The following is a 23794-nucleotide window of genomic DNA, read 5'->3' as shown; positions in this document are numbered from 1 at the left end:
ATCACCAAACCATTTGGGGTGGGTTTTTTTTAATAAGTGGTAGATTAGTTTTCCTGTCAAAATCTCATCTTTTTATTTTTATTTTTTTTTGCGTTACGCGGGCCTCTCACTGTTGTGGCCTCTCCCGTTGTGGAGCACAGGCTCCGGACGCGCAGGCTCAGCGGCCATGGCTCATGGGCCCAGCCGCTCCGCAGCACGTGGGATCTTCCTGGACCGGGGCACGAACCTGTGTCCCCTGCATCAGCAGGCGGACTCTCAACCACTGTGCCACCAGGGAAGCCCAAAATCTCATCTTTTTGAAGTGCCCCCTCCCTTAGTTTCTGGGCGTGAAGGAAACATGCACTTTCATCACCTCAAAGGGTCTAAGAACGTGGGGGTTTGGGAGGGGAGCTGGGGCTTTGCTGAGCGCTTTGAGACAGAAGGGAATTCCGTCACCTTGCGGCTGGTCAGGAGCTGGGCCGGCACCCTGTGCTAGGATGTAGTCACTGTAGAAATAAGTCTGAGGCCCAGCGGTCTCATTTAAGGAAAAGAAACTGAGGCGAGTCCTCCAGTTTGTCTTAGATGCAGCAACATCCTTGCAGGCCTAGCAGAGAGGAGGGGGCTGGGTCAGAGGCAGCTGGTTCTCTATTGGGGTACTTGGTTTCTCCCCATTCGCCCTTCCTTCCCCTTTTTCTTTTTTTTGTATTCGTGTTTTTGTTTTGTTTTGTTTTTGTATACGGAGGAGCAAGTCAGAACCGACAAAGCGCTCAGAGTCTTTATGAATAACTTAGGTCAGATTTGGATGTAGAGTTGATCAAAATGGGTGGTTGGATTCTTATACCAAATTCCAGGATCCTGGGTCCTCCCCAACCCCGGGGGTGCTGGGGAGTAAAATGTCATCTCTGATTACTGCCCTTGAAATTGGACTCCTCCTGTAACTCGCGAATGAGGTGGGCTGTGAAGGGTATCGATGGGAAGATGTAAAATGGGCATATGGTTTACTAGAATCCTTCCCACTAGGCTTCAAAGGCTTCTCCAAAACACCAACCAACCAACACCCCAAACAAAAAATTGCTATGTGGTCTCCTTCCTTACTCCCTTCCCTGAAGGAGCTGCCAGGCATTTCTTCCTTCAGGTATGTAGGCAGGTGTCCTGCACCCTTGGAGGTGTTCCTGATGCAAAAGGGCCAAGAGCCCTGTGGACTGATGTAGGAAGAAGGAGGCTTGGATTTGGATGTAGGACTGCCTCCTGACTTTCTGGGCGACCAAGTCCAATCTGAGACTGGACTTCTCTGTGCCTTGGTCTCCTTATCAGTCTTTCTGGAGCCCCTTTAGGAGAACAAAAGACTGTACACACACAAGTACTTTGTGAGGAGGGGGCAAAACTTGAAAGTATTATACAAACTTGAAAGTATTATACATACTTAGGGTGCAAGGCACACAAAGTTAGAAGGGCATACGTAGGGCCTCAGGATGGAAACATTTCTAAAGGAGGTTTTTGCAGCAATTTCTGCTGAGGGGCTGAGAGAGGTGGCCCCAAGAAATCTTTCTCCCCAGTGCTTTTTTCTCAGCCCTGGAGTCCCAGCCCTCTTTCTTCCGACAGCAGTGAAGGAGCTGTTAGAATCATGGTGTTCTGGCCTCTCTGCCAGTCTCTGGCTCATCTGCTTCCCACCTGCCTCATTGCTTTTCTGTCATGTAATCTTGTAAACTTGCCTTCAAGGGCCCCTGCCTCAACAGTGGGCTCTTAGAGACAGTTTGGGAGAACCACAGGACAGCATTTTGGTGTCTGGCCAGGCTGCCGGCATGGGTCAGGATCTCCCAGAAGTATCCAGATTGCCACCTTTTGATCTTAAGCCCACGATAGAAAAACGAGTGGTTGAAATGCCGGTGTAGGGGATGCAGTTGGGGCTTGAACCCAGCGTGCCTGTCACTAACTTTCTGGGTGACAGGTGCAGGGAGGGGAGGAAAGAGGTTGGGCCTCCCTGAGCCTCAGAGAGAGGAAAGGGGGCAAGCAGCTCAGGGGGATTTACTCACAGGGAGCAGGGTGAGCATGGATGTGCAAGGCACACAAACTTAGAATCCAGGTGTAATTAGAGCAGGCTCTCCCTGATAGTAACAGGTTTTTGATTTTATGAGAATACTTAGGCATCTGCCAATCTCCAACCCTATGCTCTAGATGCTGTGTGGGGTTCAAAGATAAATTAGACAGCCCTTGGCCACAGGTTGTTTATTAGCTGGGATTTACAAATACTTGTAATCCAATAGAGACTGGGAAGTACTAGAAGAGTACAAAGTACTGGGGAAAATCAGAAAATCCTGAGACATTCCTTCCAGGGGACTCAGGAAGCTCCGTGGAGGTGGAGATGTTTAGGCTGGCCCTGATGGATGGATCACATTTCAGCCCTGAGCACATGTGCAAAACCTCAGAGGAGGGCAGGCCCAAGACATGGGTGGGAAATGGTGCATAGTGTAGTTTGTCCAGGACATAGAGATCTTGAAGAGGAGTGGCGTGTAAAGGAAAGGTAAGTGGGACCAGAACACAAGGCCTATGAGTACTGTCTTTGAAAGAAAGCCTTTGAAGAGTTTAAAGAGTGTTAAGTCATTTAAAAGGGTGTGTTGTAGGTCAGTATATATTGATTTGGAAAGGTGTTTATGATATAAGGTAAAAACTCATTGCAAAATAATATGTACAGTATAATCCCATTTTTCATTTTAAAGCATACACACACACGCACACACATACATGCATGTACATAGAAGGCAAGGCCCCCGAGGATATATATCTCATAGTATTATCCGTGATTATCTCTGGGTCTTGAGATTTGCAGTTTTTTCTGTTTGTTTGCATATTTCTTGAATTTTCCACAATTCACAGTACTTTTTTTTTGGCCGCAACACATGGCTTGCAGGATCTTAGTTCCCTGACCAGGGATCAAAACTGGGCCCACAATAGTGAAAGTGAGGAATCCTAACCACTGGACTGCCAGGGAATTCCCCACACTACTTTTTTTTTTTTTTTGCGCGGTACACGGGCATCTCACTGTTGTGGCCTCTCCCGTTGCGGAGCACAGGCTCCGGACGCGCAGGCTCAGCGGCCATGGCTCACGGACCCAGCCGCTCCGTGGCATGTGGGATCCTCCTGGACTGGGGCACGAACCTGCATACCCTGCATCGGCAGGCGGACTCTCAACCACTGCGCCACCAGGGAAGCCCCCCCCACTACTTTTATAAGTCATTTTTAATTTGTATTTTTTTAATTTATTTATTTTTTAAAATTTATTTATTTTTTAAAATAAATTTATTTTTATTTATTTATTGACTGTGTTGGGTCTTCATTGTGCATGGGCTTTGTTGTGGCGAGCAGGGGCCACTCTTCATTGCAGTGCACAGGCTTCTCATTGCCGTGGCTTCTCGTTGCAGAGCACAGGCTCTAGCCGCGTGGGCTTCAGTAGTTGTGGTGCACGGGCTTAGTTGCTCTGCGGCATGTGGGATCTTCCCGGACCAGGGATCGAACCCGTGTCCCCTGCGTTGGCAGGAGGATTCTTAACCACTGCACCACCAGGGAAGTCCCTTTAGTTTGTTTTAAATGAGCACATACTATATGATGGCTGAGGAAAATGACCTAGAAATATGTAAGGAATTAGATAAAACCTGAGACTAAAAGTTATCCATGCAATAACATTTATGATATTCAAATTGGGGTGGGGGAAACCTCTCAAACCTCCAATAATATGGGAGGGGCTAAGCAAACTACTGTGTATCAACTTGGTGGAATATTATGTAGTCTTTAAAAATGACAGATATGTAGATTGTTGATACTTGGAAATGGGTAGAACAAAGCAGAATATCATGTAATACATTTCGTATTCATTATACTATGTCAAAATGTGTGTAAATATTTAAATGGATTTGGAGAAGATAGTATTATTAGTGTTTCTCTCCTTTTTTTATTGTGGTAAAACACACATAACATAAAATTTACCATTTAACCATTATAAGTTTATGATTCTGTGACATTAAGTACACTTACAATGTTGTGTAACCATCACCACTGTCCATTTCCAGAATATTTTCATCACCCCAAGCAGAAACTCTGTGCCCATTAAATAATAATGCCCCATTCCCTTCTCCCCCTAAGCCCCTGGTAACCTCTGTTCTACTTTCTGTCCCTATGAATTTGCCTATTCTAGGTACCTCATATAAGTGGAATCATACAATATTTGTCCTTTTGTGTTGGTTTTATTTCATGTAGCATAATGTTTTGAAGTTTCATCCATGGTATAACATGTTTCAGAACTTCATCCCTTTTTGAGACTCCATTGTATGTATAGAACACATTTTGTTGATCCATTCATCTGTCAGTGAACACTTGGGTTGTTTCTACCTCTTGGCTATTGTGAATAGTGCTGCTATGAACATGGGTATACAGATATCACTTTGAGACCCTCTTTTCAATTCTTTTGTATATATACCTAGAAGTGGAATTGCTGGATGGTATGGTAATTCTATATTTAACTTTTTGAGGAACCTGCCAACCTGTTAGTGTCTTTTTAATATAAAGCTCTTCAAGTTTATTTATATCTACAGTCCCCAGTTCTTTTGCTGTGCTTAATGCACACATGAATTATCAAGAGATTAGTACAGATGTGAAAGCATTTTGCTCTGCTTAAAGGAAAGAGCCTTACAGACCTTAAGATAGTCGTGTGTTTTGAATGTGGCTGCGGAAAACACGGTCAACCCAGATGACTGAAACTTACAGATGATTCCAGAATGCTTAGACTTTAGCAACAGTTTCAACTTTTACCTTCCCCCAGAAAGCTTTAGTCAAGGTAAAAAGAAAAATAAGTGGATTTGTAACTGGTTTATTTTTGTTCTATTTAGCCAGAAGTCAGAGACAGAGGAGAGAACCAAAAGACTTGGATATTCTCCTGGATCCTGGATAGTTGAAAGTAGTTATGTCGTTCTCTTTGTCTCAATCACCTAGGTTCCCTGGAGCTAATGGTCTTGAAGGAAATAGGAAGAGTCCTTCAGTTAACTGGGTTGAATTTGTACATAGGAGCCTTGCAATCAGTGCTGGAAGAAGGCAGGAGATAAAAGGAAATAAAAGGCAGGATAAAAGATGGAGGAAAACTTGGTTTTTGTCCACTTCCAGTTACTTCTTTAATGATGGGAAACAGTCCTGCTCTCAGGAAACTCAGTGCGGAGACCTGGGAGTTCACAGTCTGTAGTCCATTAGGAACAGGAGAAAGAAGACATGTGTAAAGTAACCCCTCGTCCAGTGTGAAATGGTGTAAATTGTTTCCAGTGACAAAGACCAGCTGGATAAGTCAGGAGAGCTTTCATCACGCTGTATGTGCTTTTATGGGCTGCTTCAAATTCTGTAGGAGGGAGGTAAATATAAGTGAAGATGCAGCAGTCCGGTGAGGCTTCCTAAAAGAGGGAAGGTTGGTTACTGTGTCTGCTGCCTTCATGCTGACGTCCAGGTGTGCGGGCTGTGCTCTCTTCCAGCCAGCGTCCCGTGTTCCGTGGCCCCAGAAAAGCCAGTGTGTAGGCCTCAGCCACCCCAGGTCCGGCGTACGTTCTCCCTGGACACCATCCTCAGCTCCTACCTTCTGGGCCAGTGGCCACGAGATGCTGATGGGGCCTTCACCTGCTGTACCAATGACAAGGCCACCCAGGTAATGAAGCTCTCTGCTAATGGGATAAGGGATAAAGGTGGGGTGGTGGGCTGGCCGAGGAGGCCTTGGGTCGACTTACCAATACTCAGTCATTGATGTGACTTGTCCTGGGTTTTGGCTGTACATACGCACCATGTAGCTTTTCATCATCTCATGTTAACCAACTTGGTTCTCTTCGTAAATTTACCTGAAAATGAGTTTGCATTCCACCTGACTGGTGGGAGAGAGAAGGCAATCTGGGTTTATCAGTTTGGCTTTGAGTATTCATGTGTGGGTATACAAGAGTTGATTTTGGAATTTATCCTAGGTTTTAATAAATGAGATTTACGTTGCTAAAACAGACCAACATTCAAATGAGTATGCATTCCCCAGACAACTGGAAGAGGTGGCCCGAAAGTGTGTTGAGCCAGGATAGATCCCACTAGAGTAACAGGAGTGGAAAGTTCTCAGATAATGGAGAGTTGATCCCTAATCAGCAGCCCTCCTGGGATTTCGGTAGACCCATTTGAGTCTGATGGAGCCCAGGTCCCCTCTTCAGGGTTTTTCTCTTCATTAAGAATCCTAAACTTAGAAGGGATCTCTGTAATCATCCAGTCCATTGGTCAGCTTTTGAGTAAGGTAGTGTTAGCCTGAGCAAGAAGTCATCTCATGTGTGAAATTTTACAAAGATATCTCTTCATCTGACTTAGGACTTCAACATTTTCAGCAGTTAAGTTTTTAAGAGTCAGATCTTCTCCCTTTTGATGCAGTTTAAGCCCATTCCTGTTCAACTTCAGAACAAATGAGTTGTTCTCAGGGAAGAGGAAACAGGGTGGGGAGAACACAGGCTCAGAGGAGAGGCAGCCCATGTCCGGGGGGATGCTGGGCCAGTCACTCTTCCTTTGCATGTCGCTGGAGTATGCCCGCCCCGCCTGATTGGAGGTGGGGTGCCGGCCAAATGGGAAAGGGTTTTGTGCGCTCGCTTCCCTTGTCCTCCTCTGCGGAGCACATCTCCCAGTCCCTTTTATTTATTTTTTAAATGAGATCCATTTTCAAATGTTATTAGTGAATGTTTGAATGCCCAGTACTGTTCTTGGCATGTCAGAGTGGAGAACAAGGAAATGAGAACAAGATTTGACCTTGGTGCGTCTGGATGCCAGTTCCATGAAGGCCAGTGAACAGGGAGCCAAAGGATGAGATGGGGCCAAATGTCTGGCACAGTTTACAGGAGGGGAATTCTCATAGGAATATGCCACCTTGGACCAACAAGAGTTGCTGCAGTTAAAATTAATGGCACTCTTTTTTTAAATTAATTAATTTACTTATTTATTTATTTATTTTTGGCTGCGTTGGGTCTTCTTTGCTCCGTGTGTGCTTTCTCTAGTTGCGGCGAGCGGGGGCTACTCTTCATTGCAGTGCATGGGCTTCTCATTGCGGTGGCTTCTCTTGTTGTGGAGCACAGGCTGTAGGTGTGTGGGTTTCAGTAGTTGTGGCACGTGGGCTCAGTAGTTGTGGCTCACAGGCTCTAGAGCACAGGCTCAGTAGTTGTGGCACACAGGTTTAGCTGCTCCGCGGCATGTGGGATCTTCCCTGACCAGGGCTCGAACCCGTGTCCCCTGCATTGGCAGGTGGATTCTTAACCACTGCGCCACCAGGGAAGTCCAATGGCATTCTTTAGATCTAGGAACAGACTGTGAAGGGAGAGTACGCTCCGGGTAGCACACCAACTTCCCGGAAGCCCCAGACACTGTTGTTCCCTGTGTCCCCTGAAAAGGGCAAGTAGGATAGGTTATACTTCCCCTTCATGTGCCTGAAGCACCACCCCTTTCTCTTTTGAGAGCGTGTTTAGTCCAAATAATGTGTCTAGTCATGGAGGGCTTCCTGGAGGAGCAGGACTTGAGGTTGCTTTGGTTGTGTAAGTTCATGATTACATCCCCCTTCGTCAGATGGCAGGCTTCCATGCAGCCCACCTACCTATCCCCATATCCCCGTCACTGTCATTTCCTGCTACCAGCCTTCTAGGAAGCCTCCATCCCACTCCTCAGATGGCGTTCTCTTTGTCAACTCAAGGCAGGGTTGGCCTCAGATGTTCCCTGGCCGGATTTAGAGGCATGGGCTCTAGGCTGTGTGTTTTGCTCAGGCTCCAGCTGCAGGCCAGATCTTTTATATAACAAGTCCGGGCTTCTTGCCACAGCAAGACAGAGGCCAGCGATGCGCCTCCGCGGGTCTGGCAAGGCCGAGCTGTGCAGCTTTCCTCTTTCCCTGGGCTGGGCTCCAGCCCTCGAGGAACCCTTAGCAACCTGTCAATATTGTGGCTGCAGTCAGGAGGTGGGAGAATTCTGATCAACGTGGGCATCCAAACCCCAGTATGTGCTCTGCCCATCTTTCATTCCTGGCCTTCTGGGAATTTTCTGCTTCTAGGTTTTGGGCTCCATTCAAATTCTCGCTTGAGCACCCTGGTCTGGCACAAGCTGCCTCCTTCAACGTCTCCCAAAGAAATTGGTGCTCCTTCCCTACTGAGCACGGCTACATCACCCAGAAGGGACTGGAGATGAGGGAGAGGTTTTATGGGGGAGACACAAGGGGGTGCAGAGAAGAGTGGAGGGAAGGTAGGAGGCAGGATCTACCAAAGTCCTTGAAAGCTGTTAAGTCACTAAAAATAGATGATGCCAGCACATTTCCTTAATTCCTTTGAGCTCGAGGGGGGCTGTTCCCACCCCTACCCCCACCTTCTGCGCTTTCTCTTCTAGCCACACCAGTGAAGTACCTCCACTGCACCGGGCAGGCCCTCACTTCTGCTCTCTTATCTGTGCCCCCGACCCAGCCCCACACACCCCCCAGCCAGCCGCCAGAGTGTGTGTTTGGAGACCTCATCAGCCTGGCACTCCCAGGGGCAGGACTTGCAGTAAGGACAGCAGCCATAGTCATGGTGTAGGCCGAGCAGCTCGGCTCCCCTCTCTGAACCCCCTAGAGCAGGCAAGAGCCCCGCATGTTTCATATCAGAACACCTGCCATTTAGATAGCCCAGCACACTGCGTCCTCAAGGCTTCTCCCAAGGCAGAAGATGGGTTAAAAGCTCTCGGTTCTCGAATTGCAGCAGGCTGCCAACAGTCCCAGTATTCCCTCCCTGGGCTTAGCTGTGTTTTAAGCCCTTAGGCAGGCACAAAGGATAGCACGGGTGGTTCCCAAGCAACTTGCAGTCTGACATGGAGAGCGGGCTTACCCAAATATTTGGGGCAAGTGAGGAAGAGAGGTGGATGGATCTTATTTGGGAAATTGGTTCTCCTAAGGAGGTGTGAATGTGGTCATCGGGGAAGGAGGGCTTTGGAGCGGCTACATGTTCTGAGCCAGGATGGGTGATGGGAGCAGGATGACCAGGTCTCCCAGAGGTCAGCTTGGTGGGTGTAAGGAACAGCTTGGGTGCAGTGGGTGCTGGGTGCAGAGGGGCCAGTCAGCGAGGACTAGGAAGGCTCTTGTGTGGTGTCACCATCATCTGGAGGTTTCTTTGTGTCTCGGAGGACTTTGTCAGGATCGTCCAGGTAAATCTGAACCTGTTTTCCTCTCTCCTGACTGCCCTCCCCCAGGTCAGCTGGTCACTCAGAGCTGGCCATCAAGTGCTGTGGGCCGGCCACTCCTGGCACTGGGCCCGGGGCCGGGACAGGAGACGGCAGCACATGCTGGTGGTTGCAGTTACCCCCTCCCTTCTTGCTGGGAGTCTTCTCGCACTCTTCTGGAGGGAGGAAGTGGTCTCACCACAGCTGGAATGACTGTTGGAGCCAAGTTCCCCCGCTGGTGTTCTCATCCTGGAGACAGATGGGACCCTGGGTGCCTGCTCTGCCTGGCCCCCCGTTCTGCTCATCCCCAGCCCCATTTCCTCTGCAGGCTCCAGGTGAGGTAGGGATGCCCTTATGAGAGACCTTTTTGCTTTAGGCCTGAGTTACCCTTTGGGAAAAAAAATTAGCTTAAGTCCTTGACCAACTTCATGGAGTGTCCTGAAGGGCAGAGGCAGAGGTGGCATGCTTTGTTTGGGAAGACTTCCCTTTCTGTGACTTTCCCTACCTGTGTGCTGTCCTCCTCTTTTTCCCAATCCAGTGCCTCAGCATTTGGTGGTGACACACGATTCAGTCTGCTTATGATGGGCCTTTCTTTGCGGGTGTGAGGGCCTGGGCACAGTGCCTATTTCCCAAACCGGTGAGCAGGACCAGTTGTTCAGTATATGGTTTGACATCAGCATAGAATATTTGAAAATGGGTCCATGATGGAAAGTCTGAGGGTTGCACAGTCACCGTAGGGCCACAGATGGTGGCCTTGGCCACCTGCTGCTAGAGTTCTCAGCGCTGGCCGGCAGACCACCCTCAGAGCCTTTCCTGCCTCTTTTTCTGGCCAGAGTCCCAAGAGGCTGATTCCCTGCTGAATTTCAGTTCAGCAAGTAGTTACTGAGCATATATGTTAGGCCAGGCACCACGCTGCTCTACACATCCGCATAGGTACACTGGGTTATGTTCCCAGGGCCCAGCCAAGGTCACTGGAAACAGCAAGGACCAGGACTCTCCTGTCTCAGAATCTGGGTAGAGGCTTAGTTGAGTGGGGGGCAGAGAAAGAGGTTCCACTTTGGAGGGTTTGGGCTCCATCTCACCCCTGCCTTCTTGTTAGAAAGCTGTCCTCGCCCTCACCCAGTTATCCCACATGTTGCTCTGGGACTTCAGAATCCCAGGCAAAGCTTCCATGGTCTAACCCACATCCAGTTTTGCATAATCCGAGCATCATCTGCATAGTTGGCTGACGCCACTATGGCCAGTAAGTAGCCCTGCTTCTCCCTTAGCTGCTCCCCCCGGGGCCAGGGTGTTAAAATAAATCTGTTCCAGTGTGTGAGTCCCTTTGACAAACATGACGGGCCTGCTGAGCTCAAGCTTTATCCTGCTTCCAGAGGACTGTCTGGAACAACTACATACGGTGCTGTCACACAGCCTGGCTTGACCCCCATTGTGCCATGAAGGGTCACTCTTTGAAGGGTAACCTTCCTTAGCTGTGACTCTTCTGTGCTCCAAGGAGACCTTGGCCCAGATGTCTGTGGTGAGACCCAGGAGGGAGGGGCCTGTCCACCCAGGGGCACTGGAAATAAGGGGTGGGCATGGTCCCTTTCTTGATGCTCCTAGGTCACCTTGGAGGGGCCAAAGCCCATACCTGTGCATGTGCCTGCCTGAAGAATACTCAAGGCCAGCATGTAAACAGCTTCAAACACAGGATAACCTACTGTATTAGGTTCCTGAGGCTGATGTAACAAATTACCTCAAACTTAGTGGCTTAAAACAATGGAAAGTTATTCTCTCATAATTCTGGAGGCCAGAAGTCTGAATTCATTCCGCTCGCTAGGCCAAGATCAAGGTGTTGGCAGGGCTATACTCTCTCTGGAGGCTCTCTGAGAGACCCATTCCTTGCATCTTCCAGCTTCTGGTGGTTGCCAGCATTCCTTGGCTTGTGGCCACGTCACTCCAGTCTCTGCCTCCATGGTCACATTGCCTTACCTTCTTCTGTGAGTGTCTAATCTCCCTCTGTCTCTCTCTCATAAGGACACTTTTAATGGCATTAGGGCCCACCAGGATAATCTTTGCATCTCAAGATCCTTCACTTAATCACATGTGCAAAAACTACCATGTAAGGTAACATTTACAGGTTCCAGAGACTAGGACCTGATTTCTCTGGGGGGCCATTTTCAACCTGTCACACCTACAGACCTCGTCTCCTCGTCTCCTCACCCACTGCCCCAGCCACGCTGGCCTCCATATCATTCCCAAAGCCACCAGACTGGCTCCTGCTTGGGGGCCTTGGCACTTGCTATGTCTTCCATCTGGGTCACTCTCACCTCTGATATCTGCATGTCTCACTCCTCATCTCCTTTATGTTTTCAGCAGATGTTCCCTTTTCACTGAGGACTTCCCTGACATTTAAAATCATGTTCCCCAGCCCAGCATTCCTATTCCCTTTCTTTGCTGTATTTCTCTCTTAGTACTTATCACTGTTTAAACTGTGCCTCCAGCTAGAACGTAAACTCAAAGCAGACGAGGATTTTTGTCATTTTGTGCCTTGTTATGTCCCCGGCAGCTGAAACAGCGCCTGACACACAGTTTGCATTCAGTAACTCTTTGTTGAGTACATGAGTGATGTGTACCCTGAACCCATCTGATCAGAGAAGATGCAGAGTGAGGCAGCAGGCCTCATGAGGTGGACAGCTAGGAAGGGCTCAGGGAACGCTGGGAAGAGCTGGTACGGCGGGCCGTCTTAGGTGGTTAGACCAGGCTTAGAGGTCAAGGGATAAGGAAAAAAAAGGAGGTGGAGCTACATTTGCCTGTGGGACAGAGAGCCCACGGATGGAGGGCAAGATGGTGATGTCTATGGCCAGGGGTGGGTGTTGAGGCAAAGCGATGGCCTTAGTAGCACGGTTTACAGACTAGGCAATAGTTGCTGGGAGATGCTGGCGAGCAGATTGAGGTGAGATGGACTGAGCAAGGAGACGATCCCAGCTGCCATGAGTTTTCACATGCATTCCAGCCTCCAGCGATAGCCTACACTTCTCCTTCCACCCCCTCACGTATCTCAGAAGAAAGAGGCAGTTGAAGAGTTTGCAAGAGATATTAGTAGAACCGGTGGCGACCTGAATGTGGCTGCTTTTACCTCCTTCTCACCACCCACCTGTGAGTTCAGTATCTTCCCGGAGGAAGAGAAACAAGCATCAACACCTTAGCCTTTGTCACCCTTCCTCTGTAGTCTCTGCCACCTTTCCAGGGACAACAAGCTTGTGTGGAACTCAGCTTTGATGAGCAGACCTAGTTATCTAGAGGTTTGGCTTGGAGCCCTGGGAGGGGAGGAGTGTTCGTGCATCTGCTCCGTTCAGGGGGCTGTGGGCTTCTCCTCTCTTTTCAGTATCTGCAGCAGACTTTTCTGAGGCTCTGTCTGCCAACACCCTGATAGGCATTTGGAAGTAGACCAGCTGCTTGGTTTCTACTGTCAGAGCCAGCTCCACCTTGAGGCTTTGGGGTATAGGCCTGAGGATATGCTCTCTGCCCTTTTTCTAAAGAAGAAATAGTGGGGCCACATCTCTGGAGGGTCTCCCTTGCGGTGCTGGCCTCAGGGAAGGGAGTCCAGCAGTTGTCTCACCCTGACTGTGTCGCACGGCTGGGTAAAGGCCCTGATTGGTGGGCAGCTGGGAGAAGGAGGAGGCAGGAAGCCTCGGCACCCCCGTGGACCCTCTCCTCTGCAGCTGTTGTGCAGGGCAGCCTACTCCCACAGCCCCACTCAGACTGCCATCACCGAGCTCTTCTTAACAGCTGTTGGGTGGTGAGTTGTTGGGCTTTTTCCCTCTTATCCTCCCCCTTTTCTGTTTGTAACAACCTCTCGGGGGAGGTCAGCGGATCTGTTGGAGGAGACAGTTCCCAGGCCCTCATGGTTTTGGCAGCTTGTGCAAAGAAGTTAGAGAGGAACTGGTTCCACCAGAGCCTTTCCCCTTGGGCCCCTCCCTTGGAATGGAAGTAGGGATGCTGGTGGGGGGGGGGGGACTGTGTCCTTCTCTGCCTCGTGCTTAGAGCCAACCACTTCCTCCCTCTGTTAGGGGCTCAGGAAGTGGGTCTACAACTCCCCCTGCCTCCATCATGGGTCCTCTGTCTTCTGTGCAGTGGGGGAGGGAGGATGGCGGACTGAGAGTCAAGTTCTCACAGGGGCAGAGCAGGGCCCAGGAGAAGGAGCTGTGATAAAGCCAAGAGGAGTCAGGAGTCAGGGCTGAGTTCAGAATTCTGGCTCCCTCCTTTGCGAAAATCTCCCCTCCCTATGTATTCAGGAGGACTTTGGGGACCCTAACCCTCTGTGGACCGGGAAGAATCACAGAACAAGCTTGAGGTACTGCACTGCACAGAAATCTTCTGCTTCGGTTCAGGATAGAGCATGGGGCATCTCTGTTGAGCTTTTTCCTGTCTTACCAATTAATGATTCCTTAATGGAGTCCCGTCTGGTAACTTGTCTTCATCAGGCTCCCAGGAACCTGGGCCCGTGCTGGGCACATAGATGGGGAGGGAATCGAGGATGCCAGTGTTGCCCTGAGCCTCCAAAATGTGCTCTTTGGGAACTGGTTGGGAGAGGGAGGGACCATTCTGGCCCTCACTGCTGGCGAGAAGCACTTGGAGTAGCTGGGGCTATAATCCATGTGTAAAAGTCAGGAGAGAGTAAAGAGCAGGTTGGCCTTATTGGCTCATCAGGGAAGGTTTCCTGGAGGATGTGGACTGGGAAAGAGGCAGTGCAGGTGGAGAAGCCTGAAAGAATAAAAGGGGCTGGCAGGGTCCAGGAGGTTGATGAGCAGATGAGAGAAGACTTCAAAGAGCCAGCACCTCTGTCTGGGAAATGGTGTGTCTGTCTCCCCAGAGCCAGCCTGAGAAGCTGCTCTGTCTCGCTGGGTTTCTCTCCCTGCAGACCCCCCTGTCCTGGCAAGAGCTTGAAGGTGAGCGGGCCAGCTCGTGTACACACAAGCGCTCAGCGTCCTGGGGCAGCACAGACCACCGAAAAGAGGTAACTGCCCCCTTTGACTCCCTGGCCCGGGAAGCTGCCTCTCGTCTACCCCCCAGCACCATGGACACATCCGCTCCAAAGTGGACCCACATTTCCAGTCTCATCTGCCTCGACGTAGCCTTTTCCTAATGAGATGGCGCCTTCATAGCGGCCTCCCAGCCTCCTGGTGGCCTGGCTTCATGAGCCCAGACCCTCCTGCAGGCAGGGGCTTGGCCCTCCAGCAGCCTAGCTCAGGGTGGGGGTGGCCATTGTTCTCACTTCACTTTGACGTTGGATCCAGATAAGCGTTTCAGAGACTGGAGAAAGAGAGCGAGTTTCTGGGAGTTGGAAGCCCCCAACCTCATTTACTACTTAACTACTCATCCAGCCTTATTTTTGAAAGAAGAGATAAATAATGATGTGTCCTCAAACACTTCTTCCTGGCCCTCCCTCCCTCTCATGAGGGCCACAGGGGTTGAGGGTGAGAAGAGAAAGCCATAGACTGGATTCCAGGGCTCCCAACCCAGTTCCGCCTGGCATGCTGTGGGGAGCCCCCAGGAGGGCCAACTCACCAGGGGTCACCCTTTACAGGGCAGTAGCTTCTGCCCTCTCGGTTGTAAGAACAGAGAGAGAATATGAAGTATTTAAGGCTAGTGGGAAATACAAAGTATTTACAATTTGTAATTATCAGAGTATTTACACTAAGGACCAGTAGGTCCAGAATTACAAATGCGACTGGGACAATATTTAAAATTGTTGATGATACTCCATAATTGTTACAGGATGTGAAGTTGGGACAGAAGCTGATATTCCTTCTGGAGAGGCTGCTCCTTGCTCGGTGCAGTCTACTTTAAAATGGGGGGAAATCCTTCCATCCTTCTTGGTCCCAGGGCCTTTGAGATAGCTGTGAATGTATTTTGAGGAGTGAATTCAAAAACATCATTTTCCATTTCTATTAATAGAGTAGTATTCCATGCCTTTGGAATCTGTGAAAGACAAAAATGGTTTCAGTGTTGTATATTTTTAATTTTTCGGAACGTGAGCCATCTGTGGAATACATGGTAATTCAAAAAATCCGATAATCTGGTTACTATGGTGTCCAGCTTGCCTGATGAGCCTATCATCACAGTTTTGAACACCACTGAGGTATTTTGAGATGGAATACGTAAAAGGAAGATTAACTTCCATCTTCCTTTTACGTATTTTCACGGGCTTCTGGCAAGAGCCACGCCTGGGAGGGAGGACCCAGTGCACTTTTGCTTTGCTTCACCTGCCTGTCCTCTCCCCCTCTCCCTGCCGCCAGATTACCAAGTTGAAGCAACAGCTGCAGAGGACAAAGCTTAGCCGCAGTGGGAAAGAGAAGGAGCGGGGCTCCCCCCTCCAAGGGGACCATGCTGTGCGGGGAGCACTGAGGGTACGTCTCTTCCCCAGCCTTCACCCCTCTGTCATCCTCTGTGGTGGGCCCCGTGGGGTGGGCGGGTCCTGTGAGCCCTCCTGCACTGCAGGGCCTGTGGCCACGTGGGTGCCGGGTGAAGTTTTGGTGCAACTTTGGAAAGGGTTTCTTTCTGTGCTGCATGTCTCTGTCCTCCATCCCCACCCCCCGCACAATTGAGGCCATGATGCAGACTCTAAAAGCACACTCTGGACCCCTCAAAGCTCTGCCTTCTGGAGAAAACCCCACTGAATGGACCTATTGCAATTGGTAACTGTCCCTGAATTCTCCTCTACTCACTTGGTTTTGCTGTGTAGGCATGACTGTTACCCCCTGGTCAGAACTGATAACTGCATGGGGCTTGGTGGGGTTCAGTGATGGCTTCATTTACCTCCTCCTCAGGCGTCCCCTCCCAGCTTCCCCTCAGGGTCCGCTGTCCTGCGACTGAGCCCCTGCCTGCACCGGAGCCTGGAAGGGCTCAACCAAGAGCTGGAGGAGGTGTTTGTGAAAGAGCAGGGTGAGGAGGAGCTGCTGCGGGTGAGTGGGGGCCGCACCCGGATGCACAGATAGGCAGCGTCTTGCTGAGTCTGGACACAGGGAGTTGGGACTCGTGCTGTCTGGGGGCTCACAGGCTGTGCACATGTCAACAGAGAAACATGCCCAAACCACCCCATGGGAGGAACACAAATTGAGTTTATTAGACTCAGATGGACTTGACCACAAGAACAGCAGAGCCGGGTGGGTGAAGTTGGGGAAGACATTGGGGCATTGAATGGAAAGAGAAGGGGCCAGGGGTCAGCAGGGAGGAAGGCACCTGGCTGGGAGGAAGGGACTAGGCATCACTCTTCAGCCAAAGCACCAGCTCAGTGTTCCTGGCATACTCATCACTGTCACTGTCAGCGTCACCCAGCTGTGCCTCAGTTCAAGTGGCCCCAGTACTAGAGTTATGCTTCCCTTCCCTCCATCTCTACCTGGTGACATGCGTTCATCCTTCATGCCCAGTTGCCTTTGTGCAGCCTTCTCCCCCGCTCCACTCCCAGGCAGAATTATTTGCTCCCTTTTCTGCAGTCTCAGGCACATTTTTATACTGACACAGGACAATTGCGGAATGCCAGTTGGGCAACATTAATATAATTCTAATGGGCACACTCCTCAGTTTATGATTTACTTGCTGGTTGATTTTTAATGTGCATATATGTAGGATTTTACACGTGCACACAGACTGGTGATCTGTGGACACAAGTACCATTGAATGTTAAAAAAAATGAGGGGGGTGTATTTAATACATGGAAGTAATCTGCACATTTGTCCTGCAACGGCCTATAGCTGTTACAGTGTCCTGGTGGTTTGCCCCCTCTTGTGCCCCCATGTGTTATTCACCTTTGTGTTCCCAGAGCCTGACACACAGGAGGCCCCTGCCCTCGTGAGGCTTACAGCCTTGTGGGGGCAACACCTTGATGAAACCATAAAATAAATATGTAGTCATAAAGTTCTATCTATGAGGGGAAAGAATGAAGCACTCTGGGAGAAGCAGGAGGAGGTGTCTCTTAGATTGGGGGCTGTTGGGAAAGTCAGTGACATGAGGAAATGGTGTCCTGCTGTCACTGTGTGTTGTGAGTCGAGGACAAGGACAATGGCAAGGGGATGACCCTAAGGGTTACCGCAGCCCTGCCAGCCTGCAGAGACAGGCCTGACCCCCACTCTTCCTCGGCAGATCCTTGAAATCCCTGACGGGCACCGTGCCCCAGCTCCCCCCCAGAGTGGCAGCTGTGATCATCCCCTCCTCCTCCTGGAGCCTGGAAACCTTGCCAGCTCTCCCTCCATGCCCCTGGCATCCCCCCAGCCTTCTGGCCAGACTAGCCGTGAGGAACACCAGGGTGCAGCCGAGGAGCTGACGTCCATCCCCAGTGACAAAGGTGAGCTGGGGAGGCCCAGGCTGCGGGGCCCACATGGGGTATGGGGTCATCTCCATGCCCTTTTCCAACTCTCATCAATTTCTGGCCACGCATTTTTTTACTTACTAACCAACTAGAATATCTTTGGGAGTCATCTATATTCCATACGTTATAGTGGTCCTTGATATAGATTCTAATTTATAATTTATATGAAGGTTCTGCACTTACAGTTTTGTTTAATCCTCACTGTAATCCAAAGAAGCAATCCCTCCCACCCCCATGTTTGGCTGAGGTTCAGCATGCCGTTGTGGAGAGCCCATGAGCCCGTTCAGGTGTCCACTGGACCCGTCACCAGCAATACACCTCAAGGCGGGTGTGAACGCTGTAAATAAAAGAATGTGGTCTTTTGCCCAGGGTCACACAGTTTGACCCAAATCGAAACCCAAGCTTTCTGACTCCAAATCTCCACTTTCTATTCTGCCGTGGCTGCGTCACTGAGAGGACAAGATAAGAGTCCCTCCTCCCCGTCATAATGATCCTGACATTCTAAAGCACTGTTGCCTGCATCACCTAACTTGATCCTCACAGCAACCCCATGAGGTAGGCTGGTCAAAGGCATGATCTAACAATACCGAGGTAAACAGAGCATAGAAAATAAAGAATAAATGTGAGATAGATAAAGTCAATATTTGCAACCTCGGCAAAGTACATTTGCTGTGTGGAAAGTGAGAGGAATCTTATCCCACAAGTTGGGTTGAGTAAAGATTGCTTGTCTGAGTCAGTGCAAGAGCTCTTCCTGGAAGAAGGGATAGATATTCAAGACATGGAAGGGAAGAAGCTGTGGTATGTTGGCAGGCAGGGCGGTGCAGTCTTGGAAGAAGGCAGAGATAGAGATGTTAGGATTCTTTCAAGTCTGAGACTTGGAGTTCCAGTCGCAGTCTACCTCCGGGGAATATGGAATTGGTATTAGACCCAACTTTTCCCTCAGTTCAACTGTGATTTTTTTTATCCTGTATAACAAGGTCTGTATTTTTTTTTCCCCCTTACAATTCTGGTTTTATTTTCTTTTTTTTTAAATTTTATTTATCATCATTATTTTATTGGGCCTCTTTTTATGGTATTTAATTTTTTTAATTGGAGTATAATTGCTTTACAATGTTGTGTTAGTTTCTGCTGTACAGCAAAGGGAATCAGCCACACATATACAAGGTTTGTATTCTTGTAAGGCTGCCTCAAAGATGTTTTAAGGTAGAGTGTAGACAAACAACCTGGATTAACATAACCACTGCCACCCACCGTACCATATCTCCCAGTCCTGCCCCTTTACACCAAGGTCTGAGTCCCGGAAAGCAGAGACCTTCCTTTAGCACCATGGGACTCAGCCTTACTCTGTTTGCAGCTTCCCCTCCAGGCCACCCAGCCTTCCTTGAAGAGGGCAGCCCATCTCCAGTCCTTGCCTTTGCCTCCTCCCCTCGGCCCAATCACAGCTACGTCTTCAAACGGGAACCCCCGGAAGGCTGTGAGAGAGTGCGGGTGTTTGAAGAGGCCACGTGAGTACCTCAGCCGGTCGTGAGTTCCTCAGCCAGTCGGTGGGGGTCAGGATGTGCGAGGGAGGGACAGGGATGCGGGCTGAGCCCTGTGGCATCCCACCTGATAGGCCTCTCTTTAGTCTGACTCCCTATTGTCCTAGAAGCATTGTCAGCTGTAGATGATCAGTATTGCAGTCTTTCCGTGACCAAACTTGTTGACATTACCTCCTCTGAGCACCTAAGTCTTTGCTTATCATGATCTCCATAGAAACCTGCTCTCTGCCCACATGCCAGCCACAAGCGCAGCAGGAGCTGGAAAGGAAAGAGATCTGAAACCTAAATCCTTTGCTTCTTCTATTTTTTTCCATCCCCGGGGAAGGTGTGAGAATTTGCTAGACCATAATCAGAGAGAGAACATACTAGTAATTCTCTTCAGACAGAGCTTAGAAGCGCCTCATGCCCACCGGTGTGGCAGGGGGAGCCTAAAAAGCTTTCGGATTGCTTCTGAGTCAAATCTTCACCCTGCAGCTGCAGTGGTTCAAGTGTCATGAACTCCCAGACAGAAATTTCCAGTCCTTGCAAGTAAGGACTATGGAATATTCCCAGACCAGACTGGACAATTCAGAAGTCATTCTTAAGTTGATTTCTTTAGTACAGTTCCCTCCCGTTAGCAGAGAGAATCAAGAGCCAGAACTTTCCAAATGTCCCACGGTCCCCCTTAGCAGGAGCTAAGAAGAGAGTTCACCATATTCCCACTGCCGCTGTAATATACATCGGGGCCGATTCACATTGGAAGATGTGGATTCGATGGCAGTGAGGAACTTTAGTTATGGTGTGTGAGTGGAGATTTAGCTTGCACAGGGTGTGGGGCCTTGATGGCTCCATCTGTATCTCAGATAAGGGAGAGGACAGCCCATGGTAGTAGCAGGAGGCACTTATATAACCCAGAGTGGGAATTATGGAGAAAACCAGGGGCACTGAGGGTTTGCTCCCATCATCACTGTTGCCTGGCATCTCTCCAAGAACCCTCGATCCTCTGGGGTCGTGTGTGGGGAAGAGGCCAGATCTCATAGCTCAAGCAGACTCTGGGCTCTTGTACCCTTCCCCAGTCCACAGTATAGCTGAGTAATTACAACCTGGAATTGCTTGTGGCAGTTAGGCTGCTGCTTGTCTTTATTCTTCTGTAGGCTCATAAGGACAGAAGAGGTTTAACGTCATCTCATCCAGCTTCCTGCCCCTATGTTAACCCTTTGAGAGAGGTGGTGATCCATCAGTTACTTTCTTAGATATCCGGGGATAGATATTCTCAGCTCATTGGTGTCTCTTTATTGTATGAACTTTCCTACTGGGAAGTTCTTATGTTTAGTGGTTCCTCTGCCACATTTTCCTCTTCCTGGCTGCCCATCGTGTGAGATTCCCAGGGAGGGAATCAAGCTATTCAGGGTCACGCTGGTTGCCCTCACGTCCTTCGAGTGTTACTTGATCTCCCCTGGGTCACCCTCCTCGTGCATGCATGCACACACTGAGAGCATTCCCTCTCCTGCCCATCCCCCACCTCTTCCTAAAGTGGGATTCTTTTAAGCCCTTCTCAGTCAGGGGGCACCTTGCTGCTGCGGAGTCCTCTGGGACCCCAGGCTTCCAAACACACCCTGCACACAGGCCTTAGCTTCCCTCTACCTCTCCTCCCATCGCTCACGCTGGGCCAACATCCGCCCTCCTCTGCGTGCCTCGCTCTTCTTCCTGGGTTTGGAATGATTAGAATTCTACAATTAAAATAGTAATCAATTTGTCAAGCTGTACACTAAGTGCATTCTTCTGTATGTATACATTACACTTCAAGGAAAAGTTAGGCGTTGGGAAGCATTGGTGCAGAGCTTGACTGTCTTCCCACAATTTTGTCTCCTTGCCCGGAATCCTCATAACCAGCAGCTTCTCAGGGCTCTTCACCCTTGAAGCATGGCCAGACATTCTTCTTCCTTTTTTATCATAAGGATTCCTTACTCTAGAACTGTCTGACCTGACCTCTTTTAATCCTTTCATTTCCCCTACATGATCAGAAGGGTAGGGATTCTTTCCATGTTAGAGGTGAGGCAGGTTAGGCCAGGAGCACATGGTGAATTAGAACCTAGATCTCCTGAGAAGGTCTAGCTGCTGTCCTTTCCTCCCAGCAAGGGTTTTGAAAATCACACCTTTCAAATCTGCTCAAGAATTAGATTCTTGAGGTCAGTAGATTTCAATGGGGGATACTTTTCCCCCCAGGAGACATCTGGCAATGGTTGTCACAATTTGGAGTGGGGTGCTACTGGCGTATGGTGGGTAGGGGCCAGGGATGCTGTTAAACATCCTATGATGCACACGATAGCCCCCACAACCAAGCATTATCCAGGCCCAAATGCCAGTAGTGCTGAGGATGAGAAACCCTGCTTTAGGCTATAAAAAGTCTAAGTCACTCTGCTTGGATCTCTGCTTTCAGGCAAGTGGTCTGCCCCTAAACCACTGTTCAGTGATGAAATCTCTCAAATTAAAAGATCTCTCGGTCTCCTCTTCTAGAATCACACTGTCAGGAAGTTCTCCTTCCGGTCTAGCTTTAATCCCTCCTGTTTTTAGCTCAAGTAGATTTCCTGTTGCTTAGCCATATTTCTAGAACGTGGAGAGCTGAGGGGCCTGCTGAGCGCTGGCGGTTGCTCAGCAGCCGGTCGTTGTTTTGGTCAAGTCACCACCATGTTTGAACAGAGCCCTAGCTCTCTCGCTCCCCTGACGCTGGGACACCTCTCGCCCCTTCTCACCGGCTGTTTGTGTGCATGCACACATGTATGTCTGTGTTTCTCTCTCCATCCTCCAGGTCCCCAGGTCCTGACCTGGCCTTCCTGACTTCCTGTCCTGACAAGAACAAAGTCCATTTCAACCCAACCGGCTCGGCTTTCTGCCCCGTCAGCTTGATGAAGCCCCTCTTCCCCAGCATGGGCTTCATCTTCCGTAACTGCCCCTCAAGCCCAGGGTCCCCCCTTCCCCCGGCCAGCCCCAGGCCACCGCCTCGGAAGGATCCAGAGGCCCCCAAGGCCTCCTCGCTGCCATTCGAGCCTTGGCAGCGCCCCCCACCGTCAGAAGAGCCCGTGCTTTTCCAGAGCTCCCTGGTGGTCTGAGGGCCCCACCCCCACTTCACCATGGAGACCAGTGCCTTGGTGGCAGGCCCCTCCCGAGCTCCCTGAGACGGGGGATGAAGGAGCCCTTCCCTCCTGGCCTTTGAGCACTTTCATGTATTGTGTCAAAGCCCTGGGTCCTCTTCCCGATGGACCCCTGCCCCTTCGAATGTGAGGGGACCTGCCTCCTCCACTAGCAGCTGGGCAGCTCACGAGTCACACCCGTGTTCTTGTCACCTTTCTCACTTGGTGGAAAACTCACCCAGAAGGTCTTGGGTCCCCCACCCCTGGGTGTGAGTCCGAAGGACTGTGTATGGGGCCCTTGTCTTTATCATGGAGCAAGCTGGCCATGATTAAAGGAGAGCGGACACCACAGATTTCCTTACCTCTCCTCCCCAGGCACAGACGAGGAGACCCGATCCTCTCAGTCCCATCCCCCTACCTCCCTCTCATTGGAGGAGCTGACCAAAGCAGCCCGAAAGGGCCATAACACTTGACCAATCCAGCTGCTGGCAGAGGGGGAACCAAGCGTTTTCCTAAGTGGCATTTTCATCTCGCTTTCACCCTAAGATTGTCTTAAGCAGCAGCCCAGCCTGCCCAGCCCCAGGTGGGTAGTAGGGGAGAGGGAGAGCTGGCATTCCTCCGGGTGGCAAGTGGTGACTCTCCACCCTCCACCTGCCCCAGGACTGGGTTGGATTAGAAAAATGCCTATTTTTCTTGTATCGATGTAGAAACTCTATTTTCTCCCAAAGACACTATTTTTGCAGCTGTTTGAAGTTTGTATATTTTCCATACTGCAGAGCTTACACAAAATCGAAGAAGAATGTTAATGTTCAAGTTTTATTATCCTGTGTTTAGAAGTTGTGTTTTTTTGTTTGTTTTTTGCAGATCTTGATGTTAATAGACCAAATAAATAAGTATACCCAGCAGCTTGAGGTTCTGTTAAATATTTTTTGGGGGAGGGAGCAGGATGGAGATTGAGGGTATCATATTAATCACTTCATCCTTGTCTTTAAGAGGAGCCTTTACTTAATACATAATGTTGGGGGGATGGATCCAGAGTCTGTGTCCTCAGGACAGCAGGCTTGCATTCTCTACTTGGACATAGAAACAGTAGGGCCAGGGAGAGTCTGTCCAGAATGAAGAGTGTGGCGGAGGTGGGGTGAAGGAGTCAGTGGGGAAGTCATCCTTTCTTGGGTGAGTCTGGAAAAACACCCTAAGGGAGAGTGGATTTTAGCAGGGACATAAGGGTGACCAAGGGGAGACAGTTTGACATTGTGGGTGCTCCTTGCATCAGCAAGGAAAACAAGATGAGGGAATGGCATTCAGATCGAATCTATGGGCACAGTTTTAGGGAAGCTTTAGCTCCTTGTGAGTATTCTTTGCACATCAGTGAGTGCCCACAACACAGAGGGCGGAAGAAACTGTTCCTCAGCTTTATAGTGCCCCCCGGTAAGAGCTCTTAGGCTTTTGGGGAAAATGAGAATAACCATCCGAACATTCTGATAGTGCTTTGCAATTTACAAAGCATTTTCACAAAAGACACATTATCCCCACTGTATGGGTTAAAAGTTGACTACCCCAAGGGCAGTCATAATAACTACAATTATATCTATCTATCTCATAAAACC

At 49.7% G+C, this 23794-nt stretch overlaps 1 protein-coding gene across 9 annotated transcripts in view; it reads left to right on the top strand.

The window, feature by feature from the left end:
- Nucleotides 1–23092, top strand: part of FAM117A (family with sequence similarity 117 member A) — a 43006-nt gene extending 19914 nt beyond the window's left edge. For 4 of the 9 annotated variants that reach the window (XM_049701509.1, XM_049701511.1, XM_049701508.1 and 1 more), the window contains 8 exons: nucleotides 5487–5656; nucleotides 9220–9529; nucleotides 14093–14188; nucleotides 15471–15581; nucleotides 16002–16136; nucleotides 17314–17515; nucleotides 18894–19044; nucleotides 21866–23092. In XM_049701509.1, coding sequence (XP_049557466.1) covers nucleotides 5610–5656; nucleotides 9220–9529; nucleotides 14093–14188; nucleotides 15471–15581; nucleotides 16002–16136; nucleotides 17314–17515; nucleotides 18894–19044; nucleotides 21866–22166 — 1353 coding nt within the window. In that variant the 5' untranslated portion in view covers nucleotides 5487–5609 and the 3' untranslated portion in view covers nucleotides 22167–23092. Of the gene's footprint in view, nucleotides 1–151; nucleotides 2501–5486; nucleotides 5657–9219; nucleotides 9530–14092; nucleotides 14189–15470; nucleotides 15582–16001; nucleotides 16137–17313; nucleotides 17516–18893; nucleotides 19045–21865 lie in introns of those variants that run through there. The other 5 variants (XM_004282640.2, XM_033410919.2, XM_049701514.1 and 2 more) reach the window with 3 other exon arrangements.
- The last annotated feature ends 702 nt before the right edge of the window (nucleotides 23093–23794 follow it).

The sequence above is a fragment of the Orcinus orca genome, chromosome 19 (genome assembly GCF_937001465.1).
Source record: "Orcinus orca chromosome 19, mOrcOrc1.1, whole genome shotgun sequence".
Taxonomy (NCBI): Eukaryota; Metazoa; Chordata; class Mammalia; order Artiodactyla; family Delphinidae; genus Orcinus; species Orcinus orca.
This window is presented reverse-complemented; position numbering and strand designations above follow the sequence as displayed.